Source organism: Papio anubis, chromosome X (assembly GCF_008728515.1).
Source record: "Papio anubis isolate 15944 chromosome X, Panubis1.0, whole genome shotgun sequence".
Lineage (NCBI taxonomy): Eukaryota > Metazoa > Chordata > Mammalia > Primates > Cercopithecidae > Papio > Papio anubis.
In genome coordinates, this window is record NC_044996.1 from 137,103,413 (window position 1) to 137,123,193 (window position 19,781).

A 19,781-nucleotide genomic window follows, 5' to 3' on the forward strand; every position below is an offset into this window, starting at 1 on the left:
TAATTTATTTTAGTCACTTTTCTGGATTGAATAATGCACCTCTAACTCCATATGTTGATGTCCTAACCCCCAGTACCTCAGAAAGTGGCAAAGTGGCCTTATTTGGAAATAACGTCGTTGGAGATGTGATTAGTTAAGATGAGTCATTCTGTAGGAGGGTGGGCCCCTAATCCAATATGACTGGTGTCCTTACAGAAAGGGGAAATTTTAACACAGACATGCAGAGATGTGAGGACACGGATGTGAAGGTTGGAATGCTGTCACAAGCCAAGGAACTGTCAGAAGCTCAAAGAAAGTCACGGAGTCAATCTTCCCCTATGACCTTTCTGAGAGAGCATGGTCTTGCGGTACTTTGGTCTCATACTTCCAGCCTCCAGAACCGAGAGACAATAAATTTCTGCTGTTTCAGCCCGCCCTGGGTTGTGGTACTTTGTCATGGCAGCCGTAGGAAACAAAGTCATATATTTCAATTTGAATTTGGAATTATACTAAGAATAGCACTTGACAGTATTGCATTTTCATGTTCTCCCAAGTAGGGTTTTGATATGTGAATCTAATTTAGTGTAACCGTGCATTAAACAACTGTATAGATTCTATGCTTTACATGGATATTATGCCTTTGCAAAGACTTGAAACAACCATACAATGTAGAAATTAATTAGGCTGCTCTTATTTATAAGCAACTGGAAACCATTTTCTTTATTGATGTACCAAAACTTACTGAGGGATTTTAGAATTCTGACTTCTCCATGGCAAATTGCATGTTTAATTGGGATTAATCAACCTCTAGGTGGGACCCCAGATCTCTCTGAGACCTTCTTCTACATTATCGAAAGTCACTCCTTGTGTGCAAAGTGGTCATATCACTGAACTTGGCATCTTGCCAGCTAGACTACAGCCTTGACCTTGGATAGTCACAGGTGGTTTTCATAGACATCTCTGTGATTATCTTGTAAAGGCATTATTCATCTCATTTGAGAAAAGAAAACATTAATTTTTCTGAGAGCTTACCACCCATGATGGATGAGTAGTAGCCTGGCATGTGAAATAAAGCCTTTTACTTTAAGTAAGGTGTGCTTACTATTAAAATATTCTTTTTGTTTGAATCAGTAGTAGTTCATACATTTTTAGCCTTCCTGAACCCCAATTGACTCATCTACAAAGGGAGACTGTTTAACTTGAATTGCTATTAACTTGCAATTCTCAGGATGTAGAATTTTCCTCTGACTCTTGTGTTGCCACTGTTGCCGATGACTTTCTCATGTTATTCAATGCGTAACAATGACTAACCTGATGATTCGGCACAGTCTTAAGCTTGGTAATTTTGAGGTTTAGAGCTATCATTGGACACTTAGATTCCTCTTCAGTATGGTAATTTTGAGGTTTATTGGACACTTAGATTTCTCCTCCAACCCCATTCTTTACTTTTCCTTTCTCCTCAGCCATTAGTGGAAATTCTAAGTTCCTCACTATATGCTCATTTCCATGATGTGGTTTGTGTCATCATCTTGGTCCTGCCCTTGAGTATTATGGAATTCAGTAATATGTGTGTGATCTTCCTTCTTCACACTCAGACAGCATGGTCCCTGCATTGTGTTTTTCTCTTCTGGTTTTGATGTTTTCCTTTGGCATGGTAAATGTTTTGGAGAGAGTTACTAGACGAATTAGTTAATTAGAGAATAAAATATTAGCAGGCAGAAAATCTGAAAGTTGATCACTTGCAACTCCTCACCCCTTTTCCCTTGAACGGCTTTGAGAGATTTTGCTAGGAATTCAGGATGGAAAAGTCAGCATGACGGGGTAACATGTTACAGGGACAGTGTAACCTCTTTCCCTTGGAAAGTTCCCTGTATTATGAGACAATGACATGTCATTAATGAGTTACATTTGTCTTGTTTGCACCAAGAAGATGGATTGGATGACCCTCAAAGATCTTCTCTGAGTTGTAATGATATGGTATCATCTGAGTCAGAATGCTACAGTTTACAAACATTTTGAGTGGGTATTTGGAATCACGTGTTGGTCCTTTTTCTTATCCTGGTTGTGTTTAGAGAACAGGCTTGGTCACATTCAAATAGATCTTACACTTTGACAGAGACCGGAATGCCCGTTGATGAAAATACTTTGCACGGAAGGACTGCTGGTGAGGTAGAAGTTCTCAGAGAGCTCTGGAGTCCTATGTGGCTCATGTGATTAACTGTACAGTCAGAATTTCAAAAACCCTCAATAAATTTATAAGATAACATGGCCGGGCGCGGTGGCTCACGCTTGTAATCCCAGCACTTTGGGAGGCTGAGGTGGGCGCATCATAAGGTCAGGAGATCGAGACCATCCTGGCTAACATGGTGAAACCCCGTCTCTACTAAAAAAATACAAAAAAATTAACCGGGCGTGGTGGCGGGCTCGTGTAGTCCCAGCTACTTCGGAGGCTGAGGCAGGAGAATGGCGTGAACCCGAGAGGTGGAGCTTGCAGTGAGCTGAGATCGCGCCGCTGCACTCCAGCCTGGGCGACAGAGCGAGACTCCATCTCAGAAAAAGAAAAAAAAAATAATAAGGTAACACAAATAATGGCTTTCAATCATTTGTGCATAAGAGCAGCTATTGCACACTACCTTTCCCAAGGTGGACAAGATTGAATCCTGATGTAGCTAAGAAATGTCGCAAGTCATGGTTTTAGCAACTGTCTATGCAACTTTAATTTCTGCTAAAATTTTTCTTGATGAATTTTTAGTTATATTTATTTATAAAACATCCTATATTAAGAACACAACACCTACAACAGTTAAGGAAATAAAAGACCTAAGAAGACTTCAAAGCACTTCTAGTTATTACATATCACCTAAGGTACACTATAGCCAGTTAAAAATTCGCATCATGTCATACTCCTTTCAGATAACCATGCTGAAGAATGTCCCTGGAGGTGAAGGTTGCGGTGAGCTGTGATCTCACCACTGCACTCCAGCCTGGGTGACAGAGTGAGACCCTGTCTCAAGAAAGAAAAGAAAAGAAAAGAAAAGAAAACAATGTAATTCAGAGTCATGTAAAGTTATTTAATATTGTTTTCTCTCTGTGTTGGTCTTTCTTAATTTCTTCTTTGATGATTTTCATTATTCACAAGAACTTTGAAATGAGATTGACATTTGTTTTCTTAAAGGCATTTCTTTTTTTATGGTTGAAGAATACTCCACTGTGTATATGTACTGCTTTTTCTTTTTCTTTTTCTTTTTTTTAATTATTCTTTAAGTTCTGGGATACATGTGCAGAACGTTCAGGTTTGTTATATAGGTATACATATGCCACGGCAGCTTGCTGCACCCATCAACCCATCAGCTATATTAGGTATTTCTCCTAATGCTATCCCTCCCCTCGCCCCCCACCCCCTGACAGACTCTGGTGTGTGATGTTCCCTTTCCTGTGTCCATGTATTCTCATTGTTCAACTCCCACTTATGACTGAGAACTTGCGGTGTTTGGTTTTCTGTTCCTGTGTTAGTTTGCTGAGAATGAATGTTTCCAGCTTCATCCATGTCCCTGCAGAGGACATGAGCTCATCCTTTTTTATGGCTACATAGTATTCCATGGTGTATATGTGCCACATTTTCTTTATCCAGTCTATCACTGATGGGCATTTGGGTTGTTTCCAAGTCTTTGCTATTGTGAATAGTGCCACAATAAACATACGTGTGAATGTGTCTTTATAGTAGAATGATTTATAATCCTTTGGGTATATACCCAGTTATGGGATTGCTGGGTCAAATGGTATTTCTTGTTCTAGATCCTTGAGGAATTGCCACATTGTCTTCCACAATGGTTGAACTAATTTACACTCCCACCAACAGTATAAAAGCATTCCTATTTCTCCACATCCTCTCCAGCATCTGTTGTTTCCTGACTTTTTAATGATCACCATTCTAACTGAGATGGTATCTCATTGTGGTTTAGATTTGTGTTTCTCTAATGACCAGTGATGATGAACTTTTTTTCTTGTTTGTTGGCCGCATAAATGTCTTCTTTTGAGAAGTGTCTGTTCATATCCTTCACCCACTTTTTGATGGGGTTGTTTGGTTTTTTTCTAGTAAATTTGTTTAAGTTTCTTGTAGATTCTGGATATTAGCCCTTTGTCAGATGGATAGATTGCAAAATTTTTCTCCCAGTCTGTAGGTTGCCTGTTCACTCTGATGATAGTTTCTTAGACATTTCTACTGTTCCTTTCAACTATCTGGCACTCAGCTTCCCACTAAAGTTTTTTGTTTTTGTTTTTGTTTTGAGGCATAGTCTCACTCTGCCACCCAGGCTGCAATGCAGTGGTGTGATCTCAGCTCACTGCGACCTCCGCCCCCTGGATTCAAGCAATTCTCCTGCCTCAGTCTCCCGAGTAGCTGGGATTACAGGCATGTACTGGCACGCCCAGCTTATTTTTGTATTTTTAGTTGAGATGGGGTCTCACCATGTTGGCCAGGCTGATCTCGAAATCCTGACCTTGTGGTCCGCCTGCCTCAGCCTCCCAAAGTGCTGGGATTACAGGCGTGAGCCACCATGCCTGGCCAGTTGTTTTTAAAAGTACAGATGGAAAATAACTGCTGGTTACATTGAAACAACAATATATTCTTCTTGGATGAATATACTTGAAGAACACAATTCTATTGGTTTCAGGAAAAGTATATCAACCTGAAATGAAGTTATAATGCACCCTAAGGGTTTCAGGACCTGCCTCCTCTCCCCACCCCGGCAGACACCTACATCTGAAGATACTCAAGTTATTGAAATAAAATGGTGTGATATTTGTATATAACCTGCAAATATCCTCCTATATATTTAAGATCATCTGTACATTACTTATAATACCTAATACTATGTAAATGCTATGTAAATAGCTGTTACACTGTATTGTTTAGGGAATGATGAGAAGAAGAAAAGTCTGGCATTTGCTGTTCTATACATTTTCTTTAGATAACTCTACATCCTATAAAAAGATAATTCGTATTTTTATTTATTAAATAACATGTAAATAAATATAACATATAAATAACATTTGATCCCAAATGCAAGTCTTTGTTCAGTTTTGGGTGTTAATCATGCCAAATCTCTTGGACATTTACATCATAGGAAACAAAATAATGAGCCTACTTCCTAAGAGCTCCATCCGGAGAAGATGAAACATTTTGTCAGCTCAGTCTATGTATATCATTCTTTCTAGCTCCTCAGGACCTAATAACTAAAGCTTAAATTCCTTTATATGACCTCCTACTCCGTTCATTTATTTCTTCAATCAGTACCATTTGCGAAGACCATTTACTCTGTGGCAGGCACGCTGCTGTGTGCCAGAGAGCCAATAGCAAACATGTGCTAGGGATAGACACTACCACCAAACGTTTTCCAGGCTGGGGGGCAGATGATCGTTAAATTAAAACAACACACATAATTTACACTTGTCCACTGTGTGATAGAGTTCCTGGGAGGAGAAGTGCAGGATGTTATAAGAGCAAGCAAGAGAGAGAGAGCTGCGGTAGTCAGGGCGTGGGGGTCAGGGAAGGCTTCCTGGTTGAAGTGGCATTTACTATGAAAAAAGGACAGTATGGGAAGCCTGGGTGTCTGGAGGCAGGTGTATTTCTTTCTGTATGATCAAATATTTGTTTCCTGTAGAATTCTATTAAATGTGAAATATTTGTAGAATACAGAGAGACTTTTTTCTTGGTTAATGAAAAGACTGCTGAGGATATTCCATAACATTTGAAAGAAATCTAACTTACGAACAAACAAATATATAAAGAAAGCCCTCCTACTGAACCTTTTAAATAGACTTTTTATTTTTTACAGCAGTTTTAGGTTTATAGCAATTGAGCAGAAGGTACAGAGAATATCCACATACTCTCTACCTCCACCATGCACAGCCTCTCCCATTACCAACATCCCCCACCGGAGTGGGACATTTGTGAACAACGGATGAACCTACATTGACACATCATCATCATCAGGGTCCATAGTTTACATACGCTTCACTCTTGATATTGTATGGTCTATGGGTTTGGACAAATATATAATGACTTGTATCCATAGTTTCATCTATTGCTTTAAAATAACTTACACCAAGCGTGGACACAAAATTGTCCATTCAGGGTCAGAGCTAATTATTTGTAGTGTCAAAGCATTGATTGGTAAAGTTAAGGTCTATGGTGGGTTTCCTGGCTGATTTCTATTTCAAATGTTCGGTTCCATTGTTAGACACTAGTTTGGTGTGTATTTTGGAAACTTTAGACTGACTAGTTCTTTAGTTGTTCCATGCCGACACCTGGCTATGTTGAAGGAAATGAGTGAGATCTGTTCCTGTTTTCTCTTTTCATATGGTTGTATCCAGAGAACTAGCTTTCATTTATCTTTATTCTTCCCATGTGTGTTGTCTTTGCATGAATGATGTGTTTTCTTTACTTGAAGCTTTTGAAGAATTACCTTTCTTTAAGGAAAAATCAAAAGGCTAGAAATGGAAAGACTTTGAAAATGTCATTGAAATAATGGCAGGGTGCACTTGATTGAACTTATATAAACTCTTTGAAAGTCGAATTGACTAACATTCATGTTTGATCTAGTTAAACCAATAAAATACAGGATGTAATCTTTATATAATTACAAAAGTCCCACTGTCTAATCCTACCTGGAGGTTACCATGATGGTTCTAGAGGCAAATGTGTTTCTAGCCTAAGGTACTTTGACTCTTTATCTTTGTTGGCTTTAAGCCAGTACAAGACTTTATTGCAAATATTGTATTTTATTTTTGTTGTCAAATGGTTTAACTGGTGAAGGCTATTGTAATCTGATGAAGGACTTCCCCTGGGGCAGGGTATTGAAATATACTGGATTCTTGTATTTTTTCATTGCTCTTCTGCTCAAAGAGTACTATATGTAAGCAACATAGGTGGATCGTGATGGGGTAACACCTGGGCGGAACAAAGTGGCCAGCATTAATTGGGTTTTTTTTTTTTTGGCATCCCTGATGCTAGTGGGCAGGGTTCTTAGAAGTTATTAGTAGAGATAAATAGCTTAGCACATGATGACTGATACAGGTAAAAGCACAGAACAGCTGCCAAACCTTAGAATGGGGGCAATTATTTTAAGGAAAACAGGAAACCCAAAATCCAAAAAGGAACTAGGGATGCATTTTGAGGGCAAATATATATGTGAATGCATGCATGTGTGCATCTGTGTGTGTGCATGCATATAAAATTTCCTTGTGGAAAAACCTCACAAATAAATGCAAAAGATGAATGAGGGGCTTGAGAATTTTTGCAATAGACAAATGATCATTGAACCTAAGTGGTACTAATAGTTGCTAAAATTGATTTTAAAAATGGTGAGCAATCCACAATTAGATATGGTAAAAGAGACAGACTATCCGTGGTAAAGGAAAATAAATGCCCAGTCAGGAAATTAAAGTAAAAATACCAATACCATTGCCCACTCATCCTGTTGGCAAATGTTGAAAAATTGCTTCCACCCAAGGAAAAAAACAGAATGGAAAGGCATCCTTTTACTGCAAGTTTTATTTGTATTTTAGTATTGCTAAAATACTGTATCTTAGTATTTTCAATGCTAAATACTTTTGAGTCTCACTATAATAAGACTGAATCAGTTAGTCTAGGGTATTATCCATTGTGAGCTGGGAGCTATTAAGTCTAGGATTACTCCCAAACTGCTAAAGACAATACTAATGGCAAATGACAACAAAATCACATCAATGATAACAAAGGATTTTTTAAAAATCCTGAGCCAAACATTTTGATAAATACTTTACGAGGATTATCGTTTTAATCATCCCAAGCAGCCTATGACATGCTGTCCTCACTAATTTTAAAAAATCATTCTAATCATAATAATTGTTTATGCATGCTTGCCATTGCCCCAAATATTTCTTTGCAATGACAGAGTTTTTCATTTTGTGATTAGTAGAAAATTTTGCTTGAAATGAAAATGCCTTGATCAACGCAATGCATTGATATTAATTCCCAATTCAAAATAGGCTCTGTGGCTATTGGCTTTGTTCTCATTTTGATGGGTGTGTATAAGCCAATGGTATCAGGAACATTGAATTCCAGGAAAGAAGGAGAGCTGGTGTGGAGCAGGGCAGGAGGGTTTTCACTTGGGAAGGGGAGGTTGGACAGCTGAAGACAATCTCTGCTGCATCCTTTGTGCTTTTGTTGTTGAAGTTTGGCCATTCAACATAACACAGTAGAAGGGAACAAAAGATAGCTAATCAAGGTGTGTATTAGTCTGTTCTCATGCTGCTAATAACGACATACCTGAGACTGGGTAATTTACAAAGAAAAGGAGATTTAATGGACTCACAGTTCCACATGGCTGAGGAGGCCTCACAATCATGGTGGAAGACAAAGGAGGAGCAAAGGCACATCTTAAATGGTGGCAGGCAAGAGAGGGTGTGCGGGGGCAACTGCCCTTTATAAAACCATCAGATCTTGTGAGACTTACTATCATGAGAATAACATGGGAAAAACCCGCCCCCATGATGCAATTACCTCTCATAGGGTCCCTCTCACATCACGCAGGAATTGTGGGAGCTACAGTTCAAGATGAGATTTGGGTGGGGACACAGCCAAACCATATCAAGGTGTGTCCTGCACAGGGCTTCTCAGGACTCTAATTCTTTATTTTTGTTTTAATTAACTCTCTGGTATTTGTTAAATTAAAAAATTTATTTCCAGAGATAAAATCTTCTGTAATGAAAATCCTGCAGTCTACTGTCTGTCGATGTACCTGATCTCCCCTCCTATTCTCTGCTTCACCCCATCCATCTGAACTGCTGCTACCTCAACATACGGTATTTAGGACTGTTGGACCAATCTTCATCTCTCCTTTCAAGGTTATAAATCTGGAAATTCCTTCAAAATCGAGTGTGCATCTTGCTCCTTTCTTCACCTGTGGCTTTACCTGTTGTGTTGTTTACCACTGAGGTTAATCGCTGGCTTTGTCACTCTGCATATTTTACTTGGTTTCCCTGACTACAGGTTTCTTAACAGTAAAATGAATAAATGAAGCTTATGTCATTTTGTGGGATGATTACATGGGGTGAGTATTAAAACATCAAGGCACATTTCTGCCACATAGATTTGGCCACTGTAATAATAATAATAGTCAAAGATGTATTGCCACATTAGTCATATTTTGTCAACCTGTTGACAACAGTTGCTGTGCCTACTTTTGGAACCCCAGTCACCCTTGCATGGCCTCAGAAATGTACCTTCTCTATGAGGACCAAGACCTGCTCTCCCTTGCTAACGTGATACAGACAGGTAAAGAGGAAACATGGAGTCCTGTCCCCAGGGAAAGATCTAGTTGAGCAACGAAGACACAGACAAAGTAAAGTATATCATTCAGCAGGAGAGGGTGTGATAAAACTCCAAAGAGGAATCCAGCAAGTGCAGAAATAGCTGAAGGTCCCCTGATCTCATCCAGAGATAAGGTCCTGCCCATCTGCCTAGGAAAAGAAACATCTGGAAGGGAAGGACGTCTCACCCGTGCCCATGTTGAGGTTTCTAGACCAAGGAACAGGACCCTGCTGACCTGACTCAAGAAGACTCAAAGCCTTCAAACCAAGATGGTGCTAAAAAAGACCTTCGGGAACTGGCTTTGATCTAGTCTCCAAGGTCTGAGGCTGTCCAGTTCAACCCTGAATCTCTTTAGAAGGTGCCTCATTGCTTCCCATCACTGGGTGGGGAGGAGTTTGGAACACTCAGGTTGAGTCCAGGATGTGCTCAGACAGGTATGGTCCTTGGAAGTCCTGGCAGGAGCCAACTCTGCACAGGTGAAGCAGGGGAAGCTTTAGCCATGAAACCCCGCTAGCATATAGCCCTAATATTTACTTCTTCTCAACCTTAACTCCCAATAATTCCTTCACATACCTAGGATTTTAGCCGATCGCGTATGAACCTACACACCGCGCAACATGCTGAGGCTGGCCGTCATGTAGGAAGTTCTTCAAAGCTGCCCTGTCCCAGCCCCCAGCTTCTGCATGCTCAATGCCCGGCCCCTGCTTTTTGCAGTTGTCACTCTGTTTATGACCATCCCCTAGTCAGCCTGGCCCTCTAAACTTTTAGCTTATAACCAAGCCAATGGCTCCCTTTATAAAACATCAGTTTTATAAAAGGGTATGTTATGCCCTCTTACACGCTTTCTCCTAACACCTCATTTTCCAGTAACTCAACCACGCCCATCATTTGTCCAGCATTGGCCTCTGCCCAATCTAATTATTTATCTGATGTAATCCCTGCCAAAAATCATACCGAACTTCACCCTAGGCTGTTCATATGCGTCTCCAGCTTCAGACCTTGCTCTCTCCATGGGGGGCATAGATGTGAGGGGAGAGATGAGGGCCCAGGTGTGGACGTATGGAATTCAGTAGGTGGTATGTAGGTTCATAGGAGATTGGCTAAAATCCTAAGAATGTGTAGGAATTATTGGGAGTTAAGGCTGGCTAAAATCCTAAGCATGTGTAGGAATTATTGGGAGTTAAGGCTGAGAAGAAGTAAAAAGTAGGGCTGTATGCTAGAGAAGTTTCATAGTTAAAGCATTCATATGGGACTGAGATCTTTTAAGCCAATAATCTTCACATTGAAGAAGATTGCCAATCCTATACAGCTGAGATTTATTTACTGGTTTGTGGGGGATTCTATAATTAAGCTATTATTGGGAAGGGACATATTCAGATATATTATTGGCAGTGGATGGGCAAAATGTGGTATATCCATATAGCTGAAACTGACAGTCAAAAAAGATGAAGTACCAATATATGCTACAATGTACATGAAGCAAGATTGCTGTAGCATTTAGCATCAAGAAGCCAGACACATACTGTATGATTCCACTTATATAAAATGTCCAGAATAGTCAAATAGATAAAGACAGAAGTAGATTTAGTGTTTGCCAGGGTTTGGCAAGTAGTGGGGAAGACAGAATGGGAGTGACTACAAATAGGTCCAGGTTTCTTTTTGGGCTGATGAAAATGTTCTACAATTAAATAGTGATGATGGTTGTATACCTTTCTGAATATACTCAAATTGTACAGTGTAAATGAGTGAATTTTGTGAATTGTATCTCAATAAACTTGCTATAAAAGTATTTTCTAAAAGATATCTTTTGGTTCAATTTTCTTTTCTCATAACTGCAAACATGTATCATCTTGCTCTATCCATACTAGTATCCTTCATATTAAAAGTTTAGACGTTCAAACATAGGAAATGGGTGATTTTGTCTCATCTCCACCTTGAACTTCAGAGAATTAGAGGTCATGACGTCTTAGCTATTGGGTGATGGTTTCTGCTAGCTTTGCCACCTATTCCAGCCTAGCATAACCTGACTTAAAAGATCCCAACCAGAGAAAAAAACGTGACCAAAAAAAACATGATCAGGATAATAAATCATAGTCCATTTTTTTTTTTGAGATGGAGTTTTCCTCTTGTTGCCCAGGCTGGAGTGCAATGGTGCAATTTCAGCTCACTGCAACCTCCTCCTCCTAGGTTCAAATGATTCGCCTGCCTTAGCCTCCCCAGTAGCTGGGATTACAGGCATGCGCCACCACACCTGGCTAATTTTATATTTTTTAGTAGAGACAGGGTTTCACCATGTTGGTCAGGCTGGTCTCAAACTCCTGACCTGAGGTGATCCATCCGTCTTGGCCTCCCAAAGTGCTGGGATTACAGGCATGAGCCACCACACTGCCCCAAATATTTGTTATATATTTAGTGTATCTATTGTTTCATTTAGCTATCCCAGTGGCCTGATGCATGAGATATTGCTGTTAGGCTTGCTTTACTGATGGATAAACTGAGGCATGGGGATGTTAAGTCTCTTGTCTGTGATCATATGTTTGGTGAAAGAGTAAGAGAAGGCTTTTCACATGGGATCTGATGTGGTTTGGATTTGTGTGCCTGCCCAAATCTTATGTCGAATTGGAAGGATGGGCCTAGTGAGAGGTAATTGGACTATAGGGGTGGATTTCCTCCTTGCTGTTCTCATGATGGTGAGTGAGTTCTCACAAGATCTGATGGCTTAAAAGTGTGTGGCACTTCCCTTTTTGCTCTCTCTCTCTCTCCTGCTCTGCCATGGTAAGATGTGCTTGCTTCCCCTTTGCCTTCCGCCATGAGTGTACGTTTCCTGAGCCTTCCCAGCCATACTTCCTGTTAAGCCTGCAGAACTGTGAGTCAATTAAACCTTTTTTCTTCATAAATTACTCAGTTTCAGGTACTTCTTTATAGAAGTGTAAGAACAGACCAATACAAGATCTTTCTCCCAATCCCAAACTCTTATTCCTGTAAATTGGTTGGGGTCAAAAGCAGCCACAATGCTTCAGTTGTAAATTTCTCAAAACCGCTGACTATTGGTGGAACGTCTAGTGTTCATTTACCTGCTTCACTGCTCAACACACCATCAAAGTTGCCTCAGACCCTTTTTCATTTCAGACAGCTTGGAATCTTTAGTATTTTATATGTCTTTGTTTACATCATGAAATCAACAACAAAATGAAACTTACAAACACATTTTCTGTCATTGGAAGGGAAGGACATCAGGTTTTGCATTTGTTAAAATGCAAATATTCAAAAATTATATGCATAAATTATAATTTTAAATTAGAAATCTGTGTATGTGTAGCTTTCTATTAGAAGAGTATATAATGAATATTTTTCCTTTTTCTTTTTGCAGAACAATGGTTCCCTGGTTTGGTGCCAGAATCACAAGCAATGTTCTAAGGTACGTTTACTATACCTGTATGAATGATGCAAAAAACTTTGAATTTTGGAATAATTATAGTTTCACAGTAAGTTGCAAAGACAGCACAGAGTAATCATGTATGCCCCGTTTCCACCAATGGTTACACTTTAAGTAATTGAAAACAATATCAAAAGCACAAAATCGATATGCATGCAACATATGTATATGATTTTGTGACATTTATCATGTGTAAGATTCGATTTGCATAGCTAGCACTGCCATCAAGATACAGGTATCGATGGTTCTGTATACTACTGTATTTTATTTGTTGTTTGTAATTTTCTGTTAAAAAACACTAAGAAGAAAATGCCCTCTGGTTAGACCAGAGAAGATTTAATGTGTTCTATTTATACTTACGTTATTTTGCATGTATTTTGGTTTCTTTGTAGGAATTGCTGGTTAAATAATTTGATTTTTTCATTAAACAGTCTCTTTTCCATTTTTGAGTATTCTTTGCCTCACACTAAAGTACTATAAACTTTATTATGCTACTCATTTTATGTTTGATATAATACAGTTCTTACCTCAATCCCAATACACCAAAACCTTTGTTTTCTAAATATATATATATGATGGTACTCCAGCTCCAGTCTGAAGTAGGTTTTGTAATCAGGTTATGTAAATGAGTGAAGTTTACAAAGTTTGCTAAAAACATTGGAGCAAAACTTTGAGATCATAATAGTGTTTCATGCAGTGTATTTCATGGATATTACTTTTAGTCCTAAAATAGAAATACACCTTTATTTTATAAACAACAAGTAATCTAAGGAATATATAATAATCTTGAAATAGCATATTTATGAAAAGGATTAATTTGTGAAAGGTCTTTCAAATACATACAATAAATGATTATAAAATAATATTCCTAAACCAAAAACTTTGTTCTAAGGATGCATTTCCACAATCATGCTCACTGAATACACGAGTGTTATTTTAAAATAGAACAGAGGCCCTGGCGCGGTGGCTCAAGCCTGTAATCCCAGCACTTTGGGAGGCCGAGACGGGCGGATCACGAGGTCAGGAGATCGAGACCATCCTGGCTAACACGGTGAAACCCCGTCTCTACTGAAAAATACAAAAAAAAAAAAAAAAAAAAAAAACTAGCGGGGCGAGGTGGCGGGCGCCTGTAGTCCCAGCTACTAGGGAGGCTGAGGCAGGAGAATGGCATGAACCTGGGAGGCGGAGCTTGCAGTGAGCCGAGATCTGGTCACTGCACTCCAGCCTGGGCGACAGAGCGAGACTCCGTCTCAAAAAAATAAATAAATAAAATAAAATAAAATAAAATAGAACAGAGTTCCTACGTGAATGTTAAATAATTTGATGAAGATAAGCTTTGCTTATCTCTGACTGTCTAGATACTGGGCAGGAATGAAATGCCTGGTTACAGTCCACTTACTCTTTTTATGTAATGTCCTAAGCATTTGTTCTGTCCAGACATTTTCTGGTATTGATTATATTAATTGGTCTTCAACTGGAATTTTAGATAACTTTTTCATGCCATCATTCCAGATAAAGCACATAATGCTATGAGGTCGATTAAATTTCCTAAGTATTCTTTTTGTTCAATGTCATATTAATTGTGTATTATAGGAATGATAATTTGTTACATTGGTAATACTACTTATTTAAGCACACATTTTTTCCATATCCCATCAAGAAATTATCTTTTACAGACTTACAAGGGATTTGATTAGAACAGGTTTATTTGAATTACTTTAAAATTATTGCAATGAAAGAAATTTGTACACTAGGGATCATAGATAGTTAAACCATATTTTGCAAATGATTAATCAAGGCTGCCATGAGAGACTTTGAATTTCACAAGGAAAGAAAGCAATCCTTTTTGTCAGAAAGCAAGAATCAATCAATAAGTCACAATTAAGCCCAACTGAAACTCTGGAATATATTACAAAGCTGACAAGTTTAAGGATTGTCTTTAACTTGGGATCCTTTATGTTTGATATAATACAGTTCTTTGGGACTCTTTGGGATTGAATCTTGCTTGTTAATCAAAGTTTGTCTCCTTTGGATGTTATCATGTCTGGATACCTGTGCAGATAATTACAATTTGCATTTCTTTTGGGATTCATGAAGTACTAGGTGGGCTTTTTCTCTGAACGTGTAGGTTAACAAGGTTACTGGTAATCTGTAGTCACATAGTCATCAGTTTTACAGATGGGAAAATTCAGTCACGTACATATTGGTGATGGTTCTGTGATCACTCAGCAAACCAGTAGAGACATACAGATCCCTGTCTTCTACATTGTGTTTCTTACAGGCCAACAACTCTAGAAACCAGTTTGTACAAATATAGGGAGAGAAAAGTCAGAAAACTCAGAAAAGTCAGAAGTAGTGTTAATGATATAATTTTCTGATGATATATTTTAAAAGATTAGGTTTGCATAATGTTTTCTAGAAACGACACACTTTTTAATCACTTCTGGTGATCATCTGCAAAGCCTGTCAGCTCCTCCTTCAGACCCCTGTGGAATAGATCTCATCTAACCACTCTTCCCACCTCCAACCTGCCATTCTGTCTGGGATGAATCCAAGAGCATCCCGATGGGTCTCCTAGCTTCCACTCTGACCCCAAACAGTCACATTTCCTCGTGGCTCCTGGGAAAACCCTTCAAAAATATAAGTGCCATCACAGTGCTGTCTACCTTAAACCCAATGATGCATTTCCATCTCAGACTAAAATCCAAAGCCCTACCCTGATTCTCATTGGCTCTCTCTTGTCTGCCTGTGCTCTGTCCCCAACTTTGTTGTTGTTGTTGTTTGTTTTTCGAGATGGAGTCTTGTTCTGTCACCCAGGCTGGAGTGCAGTGCTGCAATCTTGGGTCACTGCAACCTCTGCCTCCCGGATTCAAGCAATTCTCCTGCCTCAGCCTCCCGAGTAGCTGGGATTACAGGTGCCTGCCACCATGCCTGGCTAATTTTTGTATTTTTTAGTAGAGATGGGGTTTCTCCATGTTGGCCAGGCTGGAAGAAAACATTTTTTTTTTTTTTTTTCGCGAGACGGAGTCTCGCGCTGTGTCACCCAGGCTGGAGTGCAGTGGCACGATCTCGGCTCACTGCAAGCTCCGCCTCCCAGGTTCAGGCCATTCTCCTGCCTCAGCCTCCTAGTAGCTGGGACTACAGGCGCCCGCCACCACGCCCGGCTAGTTTTTTGTATTTTTAGTAGAGACGGGGTTTCACCATGTTAGCCAGGATGGTCTCGATCTCCTGACCTCGTGATCCGCCCGCCTCGGCCTCCCAAAGTGCTGGGATTACAGGCTTGAGCCACCGCGCCCGGCCGAAGAATTCTAAAGCTAGAGAGAATATTTAGGAATATCCAGTGCAGTTCTTTCATTGTGCACTTCAGGAACCTGAGGCCTGAAGCAATGATATATCCAACCAAAGACAGCCTCCAGCTCAGAGGAAATGCTTGTTCTTACATTCTGTTTTCATTGTATGTAATTTCCCTAAAAGCCCACTTAGGAATGATTTGGAGCATTTGACAGGAAATGCAAATTCATGGGCAAGATGCCCTGGTATGTAGTCATAGCACAGAGTCAAAAGATTGTAATGAGCCATGTTAATATCTATGTTTCCCAGTGGCTTTTTCGGGTAGAGGAGGACAAATATCCTTCTCTCTACCCATCCTATGTTCATGACTTAGGTCCTTTTAACACAAGATAGATTAAGAAGAGGAAAACTTGCAAATTTATTTAGTAAGATTTACATGCTATGGAAGCCTTCCTAAAGAAATGAAGACTCCAGTAAATGGTTAATTCTGTGTATTTTTATGGTAGCTTTGACAAAGAGTGAATACCGATAGAGAAATATGATAGGACAAAAACGGTGTGAACTAGTGGAGATAAACTGGGGAATTTAGCAAGGCCTGTTTGTTCAGGTTCCTCTCTGTGACCTGTCATCTTCAGAGATGAGCATGTTCCTTTCTTAGGGATCGGGAGGCCCTCACATGAGTGTCTTCTGACCTGCTTCTTGGGAATGTTGGAAAAGCTTTCCTAAGCAGGATGCCCTGCATCAGGGAGAAGCGTATGTGTGGGTGAGGAGGGGAGGTCCGAGAGACTTCCCTGCTTTTGTTTGTTTAATATGCGAAGGTGCCATATTTTGAGTAGTGTGTCCTGAATCCCATCATCCTTTTCAATGTAACTTTTCATTAAAAGCAGTGTTCTAGGATAGTGGTTAGCAAATGACTTCTATAAAAACACCACATAGTAGCCATCTTTGTCTTGGCAGCCCATAAGGTCCCTGTTGCAACTACCCAACTCTACTTCTGCAGCGCAAAAGCAATAGTAGAAAATACATAGACCAAGAAGAGTGTCTTTGTTCCAATAAAACATTATTTGTAGATACTAAAATTTGAATTTCCTGTAATTTTCACGTTATAATATTTTACTTATTTTTTTTCCCAACCATTGAAAATGAAAGAACCATTCTTAGCTCACTGGTTCTACAAAAACAGGTGGCAACCTGAATTTGGCCTGCTGCTGTAGTTTGTCAACCTCTCTTCTATGACATTACATTCACACAGACAAAACTGAACCCAAACAAAACAATAAAAATGCATTCTTCTGACAATACAAAGACATGTCTTAAAATATTTAAAGTCAAACAAAAATGGACAGTTTCTGACATTGCTTATAGAACATTGTCAAACTGCAGGGATTTGAAGTAATGAATAGTAAGCAATAGTGAAAAAAAACTTCAAATAAATCACAGCTAATTTTTGAAAATCCAGTGTTAAAATGTGATGATCAGAGTCAAGAAAAATTGTGAAAGACTTGAAAATTGGCAAAAGTAAAGATTATTTTTCTCTCTATTGCACTTCTCCAAGTTCTGTCCAGTGTTCACTGCTTTGAACTATTTTCCCACTCTGCAAATGGTAGAAAATTGATAATGAAAATAACTAACTCTTGTCCGTGAAAATGCAAAATAAATTTTGTCTAGTGGAATACACTTGATGCTTCCTCCAGGAATACAACATTTTGCATATATTTGTAAATCCATTTCAGCACCAGCATTCCTTATTGACCCTATTCATCCATCCATCCATCCATCCATCCATCCATCCATCCATCTTAATCTGTCTATCATTTATCTGTCGTCTGTTTATCTAAGGGATTTTTCCTTTGAATCAAATGTAACATATGACTATTTCTTGAGTTAAATAAAATCTTTGGTACATTTTCATCTGATATTTGCATGAGTCTTGTCTTCACTTTATAAAATATTTCTCCACTTTGGGAGGCTGAGGCAGGCAGATCATGAGGTCAGGAGTTCAAGACCAGCCTGGCCAACATGGTGAAACCCCATCTCTACTAAAAATACAAAAATTAGCTGGGTGTGGTGGTGCACGCCTGTAATCCCAGCTACTCAGGAGGCTGAGGCTGGAGAATCACTTGAACCCAGGAGGTGGAGGTTGCAGTGAGCTGAGATGGCTCCACTGCACTCCAGCCTGGGCAACAAATTGAGACTCTGTCTCAAAAAAAAAAAAAAAAAAAAAAGATTTCTCCTTTAACCTTCAGCTCAGAGTTATGTTTTAAAACCTTGCATCTAACAAACAATGGCATGCCACTTAGTAACAACCATCTGTCTGTGGGGAGCCTGCATGCTTCTCTCTCTGCCTTTGGGTGCCAGAACTCACTGGCTTGACTTTTGTTCCCCATTTGGTTTGGAGTGTATGTATTGAAAAGCGGTAATTTAGGGCCCAATCAAAACTCCAGCTTTGATCTCAGTGGGAGTTCAGTTCTTATAAGGGCTACAACTCCAAACTGTTAGTAATTTTCCAGCTTTATTCAGAACCATGTTTAGAGGTGAGGAAGATTGGTTTTGCTTGTATAAAAATCTGGACGGCTTCATTTGCCATCTGTGAAATTTATCGAGTGAGGGCCAAACCTCTGAAACACATCTGAATATGACTGTGGAAGTTTTTGTTTTGTATGAGATGCTTTCTGTGATTTATGTGGTAATGACCGTAAATCCATAGAGCCCAAGGAAGACATTTCTTAGGAGCAAAATGAAAACTCGGACATACATGAAAATGCACTCTGCCCGAGTACCCAAGAACCAAAGGTGAACGTTTTTTATCTGATTGTAATTCTAATATGAAGTGGGTCAAAATTTTAAATGTTTAGATACTTTTGACCTGTTGCAATACTTACTGATGCTTATACAATATCTCCTGACTTCATATATGATACATTTCAAGAATAATGTTGCTGTTCACCAAGCATCCGTTGTTCAACTTATTCATCTCCTTTGGAGCAAACAATGACTTCACAGCCAAATCACATTTGACAATGACTTCAGGAGAAGTGCAGGCTTGTGTCATTCAAAGGGAGAGATTTATGCAGAAAACGTCTCAAGTCAGGTATAATTAGTTCCCCTTCATTTTGGATATTAATATTATTATTTCCACAAGTACATATCTTTACTTACATGAGATCATGTCTTTATTTTTCAGGAGAAAATAAATATGATGTGATAATAAACATTAGAAGAGATAAGAGAAATATTCTATTATTTCCTTAAACCAACATTTTGGACTTAACATTTGTGTAGAATGCATGAGGAAAATAATTGTTAGTGTGTGTGAGGTTTCAACTAGTGTTCTTTTGAAAAAGCCATCTTATGTACAATATTATATTAGCATGATTGATATAAACCATTGGATGTAAATTTCTCCAACTGTCCTATAGCATGATGCCAAAAGATAATTATTAGTAGCCTTGGCCTTTTGTGCTTAGTAAGACATGAAGTCTCTCTTTCTCTTTCTCTCTCTCTCTCTCTTTTTTTTTTAAAGCTTTATTGCTCACACAAAGTCTGTTTGGTAGTCTCTTCACATGGATGCATGTGACAACAGGGTCTTGCTCTGTTGCCCAGGCTGAAGTGCAGTGGCACCGTCATGGCTCACTGGATCCTTGACTTCCCGGGCTCAAGTAGTCCTCTTGCCTTAGCCTCCTGAATAGCTGGGACTACAGGCATGTGCCACCATGCCTG

At 39.2% G+C, this 19,781-nt stretch overlaps 1 protein-coding gene across 1 annotated transcript in view; it reads left to right on the plus strand.

The window, feature by feature from the left end:
- The window catches only part of ANOS1 (anosmin 1), a 209,183-nt gene that overhangs the window by 19,745 nt on the left and 169,657 nt on the right, over positions 1-19,781 (plus strand). Inside the window, exon 2 of the mRNA XM_003917382.5 lies at positions 12,705-12,752. Coding sequence (XP_003917431.1) covers positions 12,705-12,752 — 48 coding nt within the window. The remainder of the gene's footprint in view (positions 1-12,704; positions 12,753-19,781) is intronic.